Source organism: Lithobates pipiens, unplaced genomic scaffold (assembly GCF_037356315.1).
Source record: "Lithobates pipiens isolate NorthernLeopardFrog02 unplaced genomic scaffold, aLitPip1_a1.2 Scaffold_18, whole genome shotgun sequence".
In the NCBI taxonomy this organism is placed as follows: domain Eukaryota; kingdom Metazoa; phylum Chordata; class Amphibia; order Anura; family Ranidae; genus Lithobates; species Lithobates pipiens.
Window position 1 is genome coordinate 411,622,801 of NW_027507758.1, and position 15,689 is coordinate 411,638,489.

General features: G+C 39.6%; 1 protein-coding gene across 4 annotated transcripts in view; it reads right to left on the reverse strand.

Moving 5' to 3' along the window:
• Window positions 1-447: 447 nt before the first annotated feature.
• The window catches only part of NLGN1 (neuroligin 1), a 965,616-nt gene continuing 950,374 nt past the window's right edge, over window positions 448-15,689 (reverse strand). For all 4 annotated transcript variants that reach the window (XM_077487957.1, XM_077487959.1, XM_077487958.1 and 1 more), the window contains 2 exons: window positions 10,844-11,633; window positions 448-2,994 (listed from right to left, as the gene is read on the reverse strand). In XM_077487957.1, the coding sequence (XP_077344083.1) occupies window positions 2,178-2,994; window positions 10,844-11,633 (1,607 nt within the window). In that variant the 3' untranslated portion in view covers window positions 448-2,177. The remainder of the gene's footprint in view (window positions 2,995-10,843; window positions 11,634-15,689) is intronic.

Here is a 15,689-nt window from a genome sequence, read left to right on the forward strand (position 1 = left end):
GAACTGAATGCAGCTTTCCTTGATTTACTAAGCTAAGTCAACTTTTATGTTGCTAAGCAAACAACATCTAATATTTTACTAAACTAACCCCACCTGAGTACTTTCTGGATTTGGGTAATAGTGTAATAGGACATGTACCAGACAGCTCACACATTGGCAAGTTATTTTTTCTAATTAATCAAACAAAAAAGTACAAATTAATGTTTTTCTTGTAAAAATATAAGCTTATGTGTTACAAGAAGCAACCTACTTTTACCTTGTCTTTTATGTTTGTTTTAGAACCCATCAGTGATTTTCCATATTGTGGTTAAACAGGAAGCAAATTGTTTGTATGGACCTTGTTAATATATTAGGAATATATAAGGAAAACCACTACATATCATATGACATTATTCATTTCTTGAGGTATATTTGGCACTAAACTGTAAACAAATGACAAAACAGTAGTCAACAAATCGGCTCTTTAATGAGCAAAGTCATCTTTTCAGCATTTGAATAATAATGGTTATCCAGATTATTTTTATTTCACTCAATGACCAGTATGCTAGTCAAAAAGTACAAAGTAATTTTCATTAAGTAATTACAATTTCCGTGTGTAATAAGCTTTTATTCTTGAAAAAGAGTAACTGAAAAGAAAGTTACTGCAGTTAGTTTGTCAGAGAAACGTATTTGCATTATCTTACAAACTATCAAAATTACTAATAATTTTGAAAAATGTAAAAAAAAAAAGGAAAAAAAATAATAAGGGAAAAAAGAAAAAAGCGCATTAACTGTTTTCTATTAGAAATATACAGGTAAGAGAGAAAAGTATTTCTTAGTGATGTGCTCTTAACTCCACCTTTATCATTTTCCATATAAATGTACATCTGTTACATATACAAACACCTTGAAAAGACTGTGATAAATATTTTCCTGATAAACAATAGGGAAATTAATACTTTTGTGACTGGATAGTATTAGTATAAAATTACAGACCCAGAACTGGGTTTATAAATCCTGTTGGCACCCTTCATTATAGTGTATTCTTTGTATCTACATATGTATACATTTTATCGATAATACTGCTGTGAGGTAACATCAATATATAAATAAATTTACAGTGATGTAGAATAAAATTCATTTTTGAACACTCGTGGACATGCATCATGAGAACAAATATTTTAAAAAATTTCAGTAGTGGGAAAATAACTCAAATTTTTCTTTGGACACATTGTTACTTACCAACATCATATGTCAACTATACTAAATGAAACTGAACCTGTTTTCTAGAAATTGTTTAGAATTAGCACAATCTATAGTAAAAATTGAAATACACATATCCTTTGGGATTTTGCACCAGTTTTTCACTTCCATCTTTAACTTGCAATGTACCTTTCAGTTCTAGCTCAATGCCGAGGACAATACATTGAATTACTGAGTTTCAATTACTTATCCCTCCCCTCTAAAAATCATCCTGAGGTTTGCCAATCGATGTAGTTATCTGGTATAAAAACTTTAATGTGATGAGAACAACTTTAATTGTGGCTTAATCAGCAGCGCAGCCACCAAGCATACAAATTATCATGCACTTCGTGCTAAAAATATCGTTTCCTTTATTCCCACATTTGATAGTGACAGCACTTAAGTGATAATATTGTACCTGCCAGGACTTAAAACTCTTTGCTCAATTGGCAGTTAATAGAATGGGGCCAAATTATGGCCTTAACAGCATCGGTGCTTTGTGCACTTATATATGATCTACACAGTAAAACAGTTTTAAAATAAAAAAGGTGAAAAAGATCAGACATTCCATGAGTGAGTCCCTTGTGCATATAAATACATTTGAAGTCTTTGTCCTCTCTTTTTGTGAAGCACATGCCTAAAGCCAATTTGTAACATAAATCCTAAAAAAAAAAAAAAGAAAAAAAAAGAAAAAGAAAAAAAAAAGTTGAACATGAATTAAAAAACAGGAAATATTAACAACAATTGTTTCAATTGTTGCTTTTGTCCACTTTGAATATTTACATATTTTTTTTCAAAAATCCAAAAAGTTTTTTGATATGTATATGCAGTATGCACATTGTAATTTTCAACGTTTAAATAGCATAAGTCTTGCAAGTTTGAAAATCCAAGAAATTCCCAGTAAGGTCAACTACTGTAATACATCAAAAATAAAGTCTGTTTTCCATCTAGTCTGGCTATACTCTGGTTGTAGAATGTGAATGTGGATGCGGATGTGGATGTGGATGGGGATGGGGAAGTGTGTTATTTTGCCCCGTAGTAAAAGTATTAAAGGCATGTATAGGTTGAATCCCTGGTATGGTGTTAGGGATCATTGTTATAGTATTGGGGGTCATTAATGGAATATCATCTGGGGACCTTCTCATTGCTAAAGTGTAGTCTGGAGGGCAGGCATTTCTGAGGACAACCTCATGAGGATGGATAGATTCACATTCATGGTCCAAGTCTGTGTGCTTCATTTGAAGAGACATAATTTCCTCTTCTTGTGCATGGGCTATGTCATTCGTAGTATTGCGTTGAGGGCTACATCTCCTATGCACATCGTGTCTCCTTTTGTCCTTTTTGTAATATAGTGCTGCAAAAGCTAAGATGTTGAGAAACAGCAGAGATGCCCCAACAGCAATAGTGACACTCAATTCAGTAGAATAGTCTCTTTCCAATGAAAATGGACTAGGCTGTTGTTTAAATGTATCTTCATTTATTGTTGGAATAGCTGAGGTTACAGGCAAAGGAGGTTTCCTTGTCTGTGTAGAAGTGATGTCTGTAGATGGCCCTTTTGTTGTAGTGAGGTCATTAATAACATGAAGATGTGGAACCAGCTCTAGCCAAAGATTAACTTTATTAGCCCTATAATGCTCTTTAACTCTGGGTTTTAATCCAATGTGGAGGTATAATTGGTCCTTTTGTGAATATCTAGTCCATGCAACTTCTTCAAAGCGATTTGGCTTTGTGTGGATAAATTTTGTGTCTTGTGGTACAGGCTGATTTGGATCTCTAAAACAGAAACAACATGTAGCATATCAATATGGGATAAATATTTACATGCAACTGTTCAACATTCACTGTATAACATGTTGAAAGCCTACTTTTAGCTTTCTTGAAAACTGGGTAACACAGCTGGGGCTAATGGAATGAGAAACATCGTAAACAGTTGTACTGTAGCTGTCTGTCTATATTTCCTAACCAAATATAATTTTGATATATTAAGGCAACATGGCAAACATTTAAACTCTTTAAGAATTTTGGAATAATGAATCTGTTCTTTGCTGTTCTTTTGCTTTTCTGCAATCTACTGTCTGATTTTCAACTCAGTATTTTTTTTGGGGGGGGGGGGGGGGGGGAGTAAAAATTAAAAACTAAAATAACATGGTTGCATAAGTGTGCAATATCTGGGGATGTTGCTGTGTTCAGAATTAAGCAATCATATTCAAACTCATGTTAGATACGAGTCATTACACACCTGCCATCATTTAAAGTGCCTCTGATTAACCCCAAATAAAGTTCAGCTGTTCTGTAGGTTTTCCCTGCCATTTTCTTGCCAAAAGCCATGGTCCACAGAGAGCTTCCAAAGCATCAGGGGGATCTCATTGTTAAAAGGTATCAGTCAGAAGAAGGGTACAAAAGAATTTCCAAGGCATTATATATACCATAGAACACAGTGAAGAAAGTCATCCTCAAGTGGAGAAAATATGGCACAACAGTGACATTACCAAGAACTGGACGTCCCTCCAAAAGTGATGAAAAACGTGAAGAAAACTGGTCAGGGAGGCTGCCAAGAGGCCTACACCAACATTAAAGGAGCTGCAGGAATATCTGGCAAGTACTGGCTGTGTGGTACATGTGACAACAATCTCTTCATTTGTCTGAGCTATGGGGTAGAGTGGCAAGACGGAAGCCTTTTCTTATAAATAAAAACATCCAAGCCCGGATAGATTTTGCAAAAACACATCTGAAGTCTCCCAAAAATATGTGGGAAAATGTGCTATGGTCTGATGAAACCAAGGTTGAATGTTTTGGCTATAATTCCAAAAGATATGTTTGGTGCAAAAACAACATTGCCCATCACCGTGAAGCATGGTGGTGGCAGAATCATGCTTTAGGGGCTTTTTTTCTTCAGTTGGAACAGGGACCTTAGTCAAGATAGAGGGAATTATGAGCAGTTCCAAATAGCAGTCATCATTGGTACAAAACCTTTAGGCTTCTGCTAGAAAGCTGAACATGAAGAGGAATTTCATCTTTCAGCATGATAATGACTTAAAGCATACATCCAAGCCAAAAAAGGAATGACTTCACCAGAAGAAGATTAACATTTTGGAATGGCACAGCCAGAGCCCAGACCTGAATCAGATTGAAAATCTGTGGGGTGATCTGAAGAGGACTTTGCACAGGTGATACCCTTGGAATCTGACAGATTTGGAGTGTTTTTGCAAAGAAGAGTGGGCAAATATTGCCAAGTCAAGATGTGCCATGCTGATAGACTCATGCCCAAAAAGACAGAGAGCTGTAATAAAATCAAAAGGTGCTTCAACAAAGTATTAGTTTAAGGGTGTGCGCACTTATACAATCATATTATTTTATTTTTTTATTTTTACTTCCCTCCACCTAAAAAGTTTCAGTTTGTTGTTCAACTGAGTTTGTACAGTTCATTGATTATAGATCATAGATTATTAAAGGTGGAGCAAGTTCTGAAATGATTACTCTGTGTCTAATTTTTTACATCACAGAAACCTGACATTTTAACAGGGGTGTGTAGACTGTTTTTATCCACTGTATTACATTTTGTTTGGGATATAGATACTCTTTAGGCATTGCTACTAAATTTAGTACAGAAAAAAGCACACTGTTAAAGTATATGTGAACCCTTACCTTACAAAACAGCCCAGTCAGTTTAAAATAGAAATGAGTATGTGTATAGCTGTAAAAAAGACATTATAAATACCTTGTTTTTTATTTTTAAAGAGTGATCACACAATCTCTGTTCTCAGTTGTATAAAGGGTTCGGAGAGGTGGGGTGAAGAAACAGCAGGATACAAATTTTTCCAGAGATTAGCTGTGCAGGGGGGTGTGTCAGCACAAGTCTTGGCTATTGGAGGACAGGAAGGCTGTTCTGCCACCACAGACAGAAAACTGACCCTGTTGGAATGGATGTGCTCTCATGTCTAGGGTGGTCAGTTTGACATAGGAATGCAGTGAGACTGGCAGGAACACCAGGTAGCAATACAAAGAGAACATGATACTTTAGCACAAGTACAGGGTACAACAGACACAGGAATATGAAATGTTGGGACAACATATACCTTAATACAAGTTAAAATGCTAAAGTATTAACATATATTTTAAATGTATCCTTTCTGATAAAACATACCAAAGATTGAAAGTTGGACAATGATTGTAAATTATTATATATTTCTATATGCTTCACAGCACAAGCCATGTCTACATTGAAAGCAGTAGAGATTTATGGTAAGGATGGGACTAGGCTTACTTTTGATTTGAGTAGAAGTTGAGCTTCTGTGTATAGCCTTGGCCTAGGATTCAAAGGGTCTCCTTATAAACACTGGGATTGATTAAAGACTAACACAGGTTATTTCACATCAGCACCTTTGTCACCTTAAATTTTTTTTAGGTCAGGTTCTTTTTAAACCTTAGACGCCATTTAATTTTGTCCAAATTAGCACACTAACAATAATTAGACCATAGGGCACTGATGGTGAACCTTGGCACCCCAGATGATTTGGAAATACATTTCTCATGATGCTCATTAGACATGTGCATTCGTTTTCGTCCGAATGCATTTTCGTCCGAATTTCAGCTATTTTCGTTTTCGTTTTGACAAACGATAACGAAAGCACAAAATCCGAAAAACGAAAGATCCGACATAAATAAATGCTTTATTTTCGTTTTCATTGTTACAACAGTTCGATATAGAATAGGAGATTCGACATGACTCTGACGATAACAATCTGTCTATAGAACCTGTGGTCGAATGTGCTTAACCTTACCTCTATTAGTCCAAGATTATATAGAGAAAATATTCGACAGAGAAAAAAGATTTGACAGAGAGAAAAGATTCTGCAAGTTACTGTCCTAAAAAGTGTTTGGGGACCCGGGTCCTGCCCCAGGGGACATGTATCAATGCAAAAAAAAGTTTTAAAAACGGCCGTTTTTTCGGGAGCAGTGATTTTAATAATGATTAAAGTGAAACAATAAAAGTGTAATATTCCTTTAAATTTCGTAGGGGGGGGTTGTCTATAGTATGCCTGTGAAGGGGCGCATGTTTCCCGTGCTTAGAATTGTCCCTGCACAAAGTGTCATTTATGCAGGAAAAAAAGTCCTTTAAAATCACTCGCAGCTATAATGAATTGTCGGCTCCCGTAATACAGAGAACACTCATTGAAAGTCATTGATAAAAAAATAAATAAATAAATAAAAAAAAAAAAGCGTGGGGGTCCCCCAAATTCAATTTCCAGGCCCTTCAGGTCTGGTATGGAAATTAAGGGGAACCCTGCCTCAAATTTAAGAAAAAATTTGACGTGGGGTTCCCCCTAAATATCCATAACCAGACCCTTCAGGTCTGGTATGGATATTAAGGGGAACCCCGCATCAAATTTAAAAAAAATTTGACATGGGGTTCCCCCTAAAAATCCATACCAGACCCTTTATCCGAGCACGCAACCTGGCAGGCCGCAGGAAAAGAGGGGGGGACGAGAGAGCGGCCCCCCCTCCCTCCTGAACCGTACCAGGCCACATGCCCTCAACATTGGGAGGATGCTTTGGGGGTCCGTGACCCCTCAAAGCACCTTGTCCCCATGTTGATGAGGACAAGGGCCTCATCCCCACAACCCTGGCCGGTGGTTGTGGAGGTCTGCGGGCGGGGGGCTTATCAGAATCTGGAAGCCCCCTTTAACAAGGGGACCCCCAGATCCCGGCCCCCCCCTGTTTGAAATGGTAAGGGGGTACAAAAGTACCCCTACCATTTCACAAAGAAAGTGTAAAAAATGGTTAAATAAAACAAACACACTTTTGAAAAATTCCTTTATTAAAAATAAAAAAAAGATTCCAGCGGCGGTAATCCACTCTTGCTATCCAGCGACGGACGGTCAGCTCTCCATCGATGTCTAATGTCATCCAGCGCAGCGCAGCATCCTTCTTCTGTCTCCGTGGAGGAGACACTACAGACATTCCGGCGGCTTGACGTTTCTTATATAGGGTGGGCGGGGCCACCCGTCACCTGACCCCGCCGCCCTCTGACGCAAGGGGAAACCCGGGGTTCCCTGTGACGTAGGGGTGACCCGCACCCCTCTGATGTAACACAGGCAGGTTTCCGTTACATCAGAGGGGGGCGGGGTCACCCATACGTCACGGGGAACCCCGGGTTTCCCCTTGCGTCAGAGGGGGGCGGGGTCAGGTGACGGGTGGCCCCGCCCTCCGTATATAAGAAACGTCAGCGCCGGAATGCCTCCAGTGTCTCCGTGGAGGAGACAGAAGAAGGATGCTGCGCTGCGCTGGATGACATTAGACATCGATGGAGAGCTGACCGTCCGTCGCTGGATAGCAAGAGTGGATTACCGCCGCTGGAATCTTTTTTTATTTTTAATAAAGGAATTTTTAAAAAGTGTGTTTGTTTTATTTAAACATTTTTTACACTTTCTTTGTGAAATGGTAGGGGTACTTTTGTACCCCCTTACCATTTCAAACAGGGGGGGGGCCGGGATCTGGGGGTCCCCTTGTTAAAGGGGGCTTCCAGATTCTGATAAGCCCCCCGCCCGCAGACCTCCACAACCACCGGCCAGGGTTGTGGGGATGAGGCCCTTGTCCTCATCAACATGGGGACAAGGTGCTTTGAGGGGTCACGGACCCCCAAAGCATCCTCCCAATGTTGAGGGCATGTGGCCTGGTACGGTTCAGGAGGGAGGGGGGGCCGCTTTCTCGTCCCCCCCTCTTTTCCTGCGGCCTGCCAGGTTGCGTGCTCGGATAAAGGGTCTGGTATGGATTTTTAGGGGGAACCCCACGTCAATTTTTTTTTTTATTTGACGCGGGGTTCCCCTTAATATCCATACCAGACCTGAAGGGTCTGGTTATGGATATTTAGGGGGAACCCCACGTCAAATTTTTTCTTAAATTTGAGGCAGGGTTCTCCTTAATATCCATACCAGACCTGAAGGGCCTGGTAATTGAATTTGGGGGACCCCCACGCTTTTTTATTTTATTTATTTATTTATTTATTTTTTTATCAATGACTTTCAATGAGTGTTCTCTGTATTACGGGAGCCGACAATTCATTATAGCTGTGAGTGATTTTAAAGGACTTTTTTTCCTGCATAAATGACACTTTGTGCAGGGACAATTCTAAGCACGGGAAACATGCGCCCCTTCACAGGCATACTATAGACAACCCCCCCCCCTACGAAATTTAAAGGAATATTACACTTTTATTGTTTCACTTTAATCATTATTAAAATCACTGCTCCCGAAAAAACGGCCGTTTTTAAAACTTTTTTTTGCATTGATACATGTCCCCTGGGGCAGGACCCGGGTCCCCAAACACTTTTTAGGACAGTAACTTGCAAATTAGCCTTTAAAATTAGCACTTTAGATTTTGAACGTTGGAGTCCCATAGACTTTAATAGGGTTCTAAAGTATGCTATATAGTTAGCTCCGTCGAATCTTCTTTATACATTCGACAGACACCATAAGCCTTCCAAGACAGATTCGACCGTAATTCATGTGGATTTTCGGACGAATGCAATTTTTGAACGAAAAACGAAATAAATAAAAACGAATTTCGGGAGTAACTAAATAAATTAAGTTTTCAGACGAAAACGAAATTCCGAAACGAAATATTTTACTCTGCACATGTCTAATGCTCATACACTCTGCAGTGTAGTTGAGCATCATGGGAAATGTAGTTCCAAAACATCTGGGGTGCCAAGGTTCACCATCATTGCCATAGTGGGTGCAATCAGTGGTACTGAAAGGAGAGAACATACTACTAAGTACACAATGGGGTTTATTTACTAAAACTGGAAAGTGCAAAAACATGCTCATGTCTGCATAGAAACCAATGAGCATCCATGTTTTATTACCAAAGCTTAATTGAACAAGCTGGGATTAGAAGCTCATTGGTTGCCTGATTTTGCACTTTCCAGCTTTAGTAAATAAACCCAATTGTGTACTTAAAAGTGGGGTATCCCTGTACTTTGAGTGGGAAATTTGATGGTTTTTGCATACACTGTCATGCAACAAAAAATGTAAAAATTATAAATCAGAAAGATGTTGAAAAAAGATGGTAAAAATATTGTATGGAACTACTTTGTTTTTAATTATTTATTGCAGCAGACTCGTTGAACAATAGCAGGAACTTCCAATGATAATTTGATCAAGTGCCTAAGAATACCAAATTATCACATACATTGCCTGAAGGTGTTACATAACTTAATACCCCATTTGTATAAGACGATATAATAGTTTCCATTTAATTAGTAAATGATGAAGCTAATTAAAATAACTGCAACTAAGATAAACCCAGCCTAGCCTTTGCTGTAAACTGTAGAGCAGTGGTATTATTGGTTTATTTGACCAAAGGGCTTTGATGGCTAGATGACCAGACCATGTTTAGCAGTGTCAGTATGCATCAGGTAACTTGGAATAACTCTATGACAAATCAGCCTACCTGTTTTTAAAGGACATAACATGATTATTTTTAGCACTGTTTCCTTTTAAATATATTTTTGTTGTGTACAGAGAATCAGTGACAGCTAGCCAACTAACACTAACTGGTGAACACATGATTGGAAAATATGCTGATTTGTTTCTATCATCAGTGGGAACTAGTCCATCAGTGAAAGCCCAGTTGGAAAGTTGGCAGCCAGGTACAAGCTGCTAAAGTGAAAATGTAAATGAATATAACCCCTGCACAGGGCATTGCGCAAATGTACAAATATCTACAGATTGCGGTTGGGAAGGAGGTAATACCCAACTTTGAAGTGAAAATATTTAACAAAGAATCTGCTTTGCAGAAATGTGACGGATGTGCAGGTCAGGGTATTTAGAACAATGCAATGTTCATTTTTTTTATGTTTTTAAATATGGCATGAACTTTCTGAATGGTAATGAATAATTTAGTTCAAAAGAATCAGTAATATAGTTTCAACCAATGATACTAGCATAATGTTGTCAAATGTATGTTTTTTTTCTCAAAACTTGTACAAAGAAGTGACAGTACCCTGCCCAAATTGGCTTTGATAATCGATGTGTGAAATGAGATGTCTGATTATTAATGCAGGAGTCCATGTGCATACCTAAAATCATGATTGGCTAATGCCAAGTTGCTGCTTCTACTGTAGTCAACTTTCTGTTATATAACATAACATCAATGAAATATGGAGATATATATGTGCATGTGTGTGTAAAGTGGAAGTAAACTCCCCTATCGTTTTCAGCCAAGGAAGCTGCCATCTTTGCCTCTGTTTAATATTCAACTGCTATGGTGCTGCACATGTGATTCGTTATGACATCAGCCATTGGATGGTTTGATAGTTTGGCTGAGAGCACAGCCAATGTGCAGTTAGCATTCCCGGCATGCCTTTTTTTTTTTTTAACTGTTTAAATCCATGGGTTTACTTCCACTTAAGTTATTATGAAGTAGTTAATAAAAAAACTTAACCTGAATTTGCATGCATGTTGATATACCAGTGGTTTTTCTTTTCAGTCTGAATTTTAGCCCATTCACTAACCTTGTGCATTCAAAGTTAATGAATTGGCTAATGGCAAAGTGTTCAAATATTAATAATACACTAGCATAAATTATAAAGAGTATATTTGCAAAAGGAATGCTACTTACCCAGTTTTTGCAAAGTTTGTCCAATATGTCATTACTACTGCACTGAGCATAACATCATTTTTGGAGAAATTGCAAGGAAATAACTCTGTAGGTCCAATCATGGGAATCCCAAACACATAAGGAACCTCATCTCCATGAGCTGTATCTGCCCAAGCAGGCACTTGATCAGATTGGCAATGATGGAAAAAGGCATAGAAGTATGTAGGAGAACCAAAGTTTGAGTGCAAATCCGCAGTTGCTACTGCTGGTGCAACCCATTGGTGGTCGGTGAACAATGCCAACAATGTTTTTCTTCTTGTTTCAGGGTTATGTCGATCTGCCCAATCTGTATACATAAATTTGATAGTTTCCCTCATTATATCTTTTCCTTCTGTATATCCATACAAGTTATCCACAAAATTTGAAACAGCAAAGTCAAAATCACTTGCAGAAATTCCATCTTCATGGTCCACAATGCTTTCTACAAATTTAAATCCTTCTCCTTGATTGACACCCAACATTATGTCATAGTTTAGGAATTCACCTTGCTCCATCAGTATCTGAGGATCATCAGGAATAACATCCCCATCAATTACTGGTCCAAAAGCTATGTGATACCTTGCTGGCTGTATGTCTTGGTCAACAAGTTCTCGGTAAGGCTTTTTCTGCAAACATTCCACTAATTCTACTGTATCAGTCATGTTGCATCCAACTTTTGTTGCTAAAATCCGGGTATATTTGGCAGGCTGAAAGCTTACAGCCCAACTAGAAAGAGCAGTTCCACTTTGTGCAATTGCCCTTTGAAAAAGTCCTATATAAAAAAAATACAGAAAAATATATTTATTGTAATTGTACAAGACCAATAATCATCAGTAACTAACATTTAAGGAAGAAAACCATCAAAAAGCATTCAAATCTATTACATGCATACATTTTATTAAATTAAATAGAGTAGGTATACCCATGGTCTGCTTAATAATTGCCTTTGAAGAGGAATCTATTAAAGTGCACATAACATCAGTTACTGTATATTTTCCATACATTTATATTAAAGCTGAACTCTAGTTCAAAAATAGGAAAACAAGCTACACTACATTGCCAAAAGTACTGGGACGCCTGCATTTACGTGGACATGAACGGCAACGGCATCCCGGTCTTAGTCCTTACAGTACAATATTGAGCCGGCCCACCCTTTGTAGCTACAACAGCTTCAACCCTTCTGGGAATGCTGTCCCCAAGGTTTAGGAGTGTATCTAAGGGAATATTTGACTTCCAGAATCACATTTGCGAGGCCTGGCATTGATGTTGGATGAAAAGGCCTGGCTGCAGTGTCTGCTCTAATTCATCCCAAATGTGTTCTATCAGGTGCAGGACAGTCAAATTCCTCCACCCATAACTCGCTCAGCCATGTCTTTATGTAACTTGGTTTGTGCACTGGTCCAAATTATTTGGTGGGGGGATTATGGTGTGGGGATGTTTTTCAAGGTATGGGCTTGGTCCCTTAGTTCCAGTAAAGGGAACTTTTAAGGCGTCAGCATACCAAGACATTTTGGACAATTTCATGCTCCCAACAGTTTGGGGATGGCCCCTTTCTGTTCCAACATGACTGTGTACCAGTGCACAAAGCAAGGTCCATAAAGACATGGATGAGTGAGTTTGACTGTGGTTTCAAGGCTGTAATTTTAATCCTTCCTTTACATTATTTTGCTAATCACTTAGTCCATGCTTGTTTGTTCCAGATGACCAACTCACTGGATAAGGATTGTAGGTCTTAGCATACCCAAACAAACCAGCTCTTATATTTTTATTCTAAGCACTGGACTAAACAGCCAAGAGGGGACCTACAGCCTGCAGGAAAGAATGTAACCAAATACAACTATATTAGGATACACAGCTTTTCTGTCTAAATGCAGCATTACATATTACTACAAATTCATTACAGGAACATGAGATAGAATGAGATATATACTCTAAATCTTTTACGCTTGTTAACCACTTTCAGACCGGACCATTTTGCTGGTAAATGACCAGAGGTCTTTTTACACTTTGGCACTGCGCTGCTTTAACTGGTAATTGCGCGGTCATGCAATGTTGTACCCAAACAAAATTTGCGTCCTTTTCTTCCCACAAATAGAGCTTTCTTTTGATGGTATTTGATTGCCTCTGCGATTTTTATTTTTTGCGATATAAACGTAAAAAGACCGCAAATTTTGAAAAAAAATGATATTTTCTACTTTTTGTTATTAGAAAAATCCAATAAACTCAATTTTAGTCATACATTTAGGCCAAAATGTATTCAGCCACATGTCTTTGGTAAAAAAAAAGTCAATAATTGTATATTTATTGGTTTGCGCAAAAGTTGTCACATCTACAAACTAAGGTACGTTTTCTGGAATTTACGCAGCTTTTAGTTTACGACTGCCTATCTCATTTCTTGAGGTGCTAAAATGGCAGGACAGTACAAAACCCCCCCAAATGACCCCATTTTGGAAAGTAGACCCCCTAAGGAAATTGATAAGAGGCATGTTGAGCCCATTGAATATTTTATTTTTTTGCCTCAAGCGATTGAATAATGACAAAAAAAAATTTTTTTTTTTTTTTTACACAAAGTTGTCACTAAATGATATATTGCTCACACATGCTATGGACGTATGTGAAATGACACCCCAAAATAAATTCTGCTGCTTCTCCTGAGTACGGGGATACCACATATGTGGGACTTTTTGGGAGCCTAGCCGCGTACGGGGCCCCGAAAACCAAGCACTGCCTTCAGGCTTTCTAAGGGCGTAAATTTTTGAGTTCACTTCTCACTACCTATTACAGTTTTGAAGGCCATAAAATGCCAAGATGGCACAAAACCCCCACAAATGACCCCATTTTAGAAAGTAGACACCCCAAGCTATTTGCTGAGAGGCATGTTGAGTTCATGGAATATTTTATATTTTGCCACAAGTTGCGGGAAAATTACAAACTTTTTTTTTTTTTTTTTTTTTTCACAAAGTTGTCACTAAATGATATTTTGCTCATGCATGCCATGGGCATATGTGAAATGACACCCCAAAATAAATTCTGCTGCTTCTCCTGAGTACGGGGATACCACATATGTGGGACTTTTTGGGAGCCTAGCCGCGTACGGGGCCCCGAAAACCAAGCACCGCCTTCAGGCTTTCTAAGGGCGTAAATTTTTGAGTTCACTTCTCACTACCTATTACAGTTTTGAAGGCCATAAAATGCCAAGATGGCACAAAACCCCCACAAATGACCCCATTTTAGAAAGTAGACACCCCAAGCTATTTGCTGAGAGGCATGTTGAGTCCATGGAATATTTTATATTTTGCCACAAGTTGTGGGAAAATTACAAACTTTTTTTTTTTTTTTTTTTTTTCACAAAGTTGTCACTAAATGATATATTGCTCACGCATGCCATGGGCATATGTGAAATGACACCCCAAAATAAATTCTGCTGCTTCTCCTGAGTACGGGGATACCACATATGTGGGACTTTTTGGGAGCCTAACCGCGTACGGGGCCCCGAAAACCAAGCACCGCCTTCAGGCTTTCTAAGGGCGTTACAGTTTTGAAGGCCATAAAATGCCAAGATGGCACAAACCCCCCCCAAATGACCCCATTTTGGAAAGTAGACACCCCTAAATTTAGGGGTACACTAGTGAGACTAGGTAATAAATGGCGGGTGCCCTGAAACTATAAAAAAATAACTAACCAACCAGCGTCACCTGTAACAGTTATATGGTGATCACTGGTGAAAGGGTTAACTAGGGGGCAATCAGGGGGCTTTATGCGGTAGTATATGGGGGTCCCTGGCGCTATAAAAAGCTGCAGCGAACCTAAATACCTACCTGCCTAACTAGCGTCACCTGTGACACTAATACAGCGATCAGAAAAACGATCGCTTATTAGGCTGGGTTCACACTGGAGCGATGCGGGAACGCCACGAATGCGCGGCGGGTTCCCGCATCGCATGCCTCCCGGCGGCAGTTCACACTGCCCTATGCGAACTGCTGGGAGTGTCAGTGAAATGTTACTGACACCCCCAGATCAGTTCGCATATCGCAGTGCGATCTGCAAACTCGGATCGCATGGTGTGAACACCCATGCGATCCGATTCTGCTGCGGGCCAAAAAAAGGGTCCCGTGCGAATTTGCGGCGGGTGCGGTGGGTGTGGCGGGTGCGGCGGGTGCGGCGAATGGCTGAACTCGAATCGCACAGAGATCGGATGTGATTTGCACTGCAGTGCGGTGCGAATCACATCCGTTCTCATAAACCGCTGCAATGTGAACCCAGCCTTAGTGACACTGGCGACGGGGGGTGATCACGGGGTTAAACCTTTATTGGGGGGGTTAGGGGGGTACCTTAGAACTAAAGGGGGCTAACCCTAACTGCCCTAACAGTTATTAGTCACAAATGACACCCGCCGGGTGATCAGGGGGTTAAACCTTTATTAGGTAATAAATGGCGGGTGCCCTGAAACTATAAAAAAATAACTAACCAACCAGCGTCACCTGTAACAGTTATATGGTGATCACTGGTGAAAGGGTTAACTAGGGGGCAATCAGGGGGCTTTATGCGGTAGTATATGGGGGTCCCTGGCGCTATAAAAAGCTGCGGCGAACCTAAATACCTACCTGCCTAACTAGCGTCACCTGTGACACTAATACGGCGATCAGAAAAATGATCGCTTATTAGGCTGGGTCCACACTGGAGCGATGCGGAAACGCCGCGAATCCGCGGCGGGTTCCCGCATCGCATGCCTCCCGGCGGCAGTTCCCACTGCCCTATGCGAACTGCTGGGAGTGTCAGTGAAATGTTACTGACACCCCCAGATCAGTTCGCATATCGCAGTGCGATC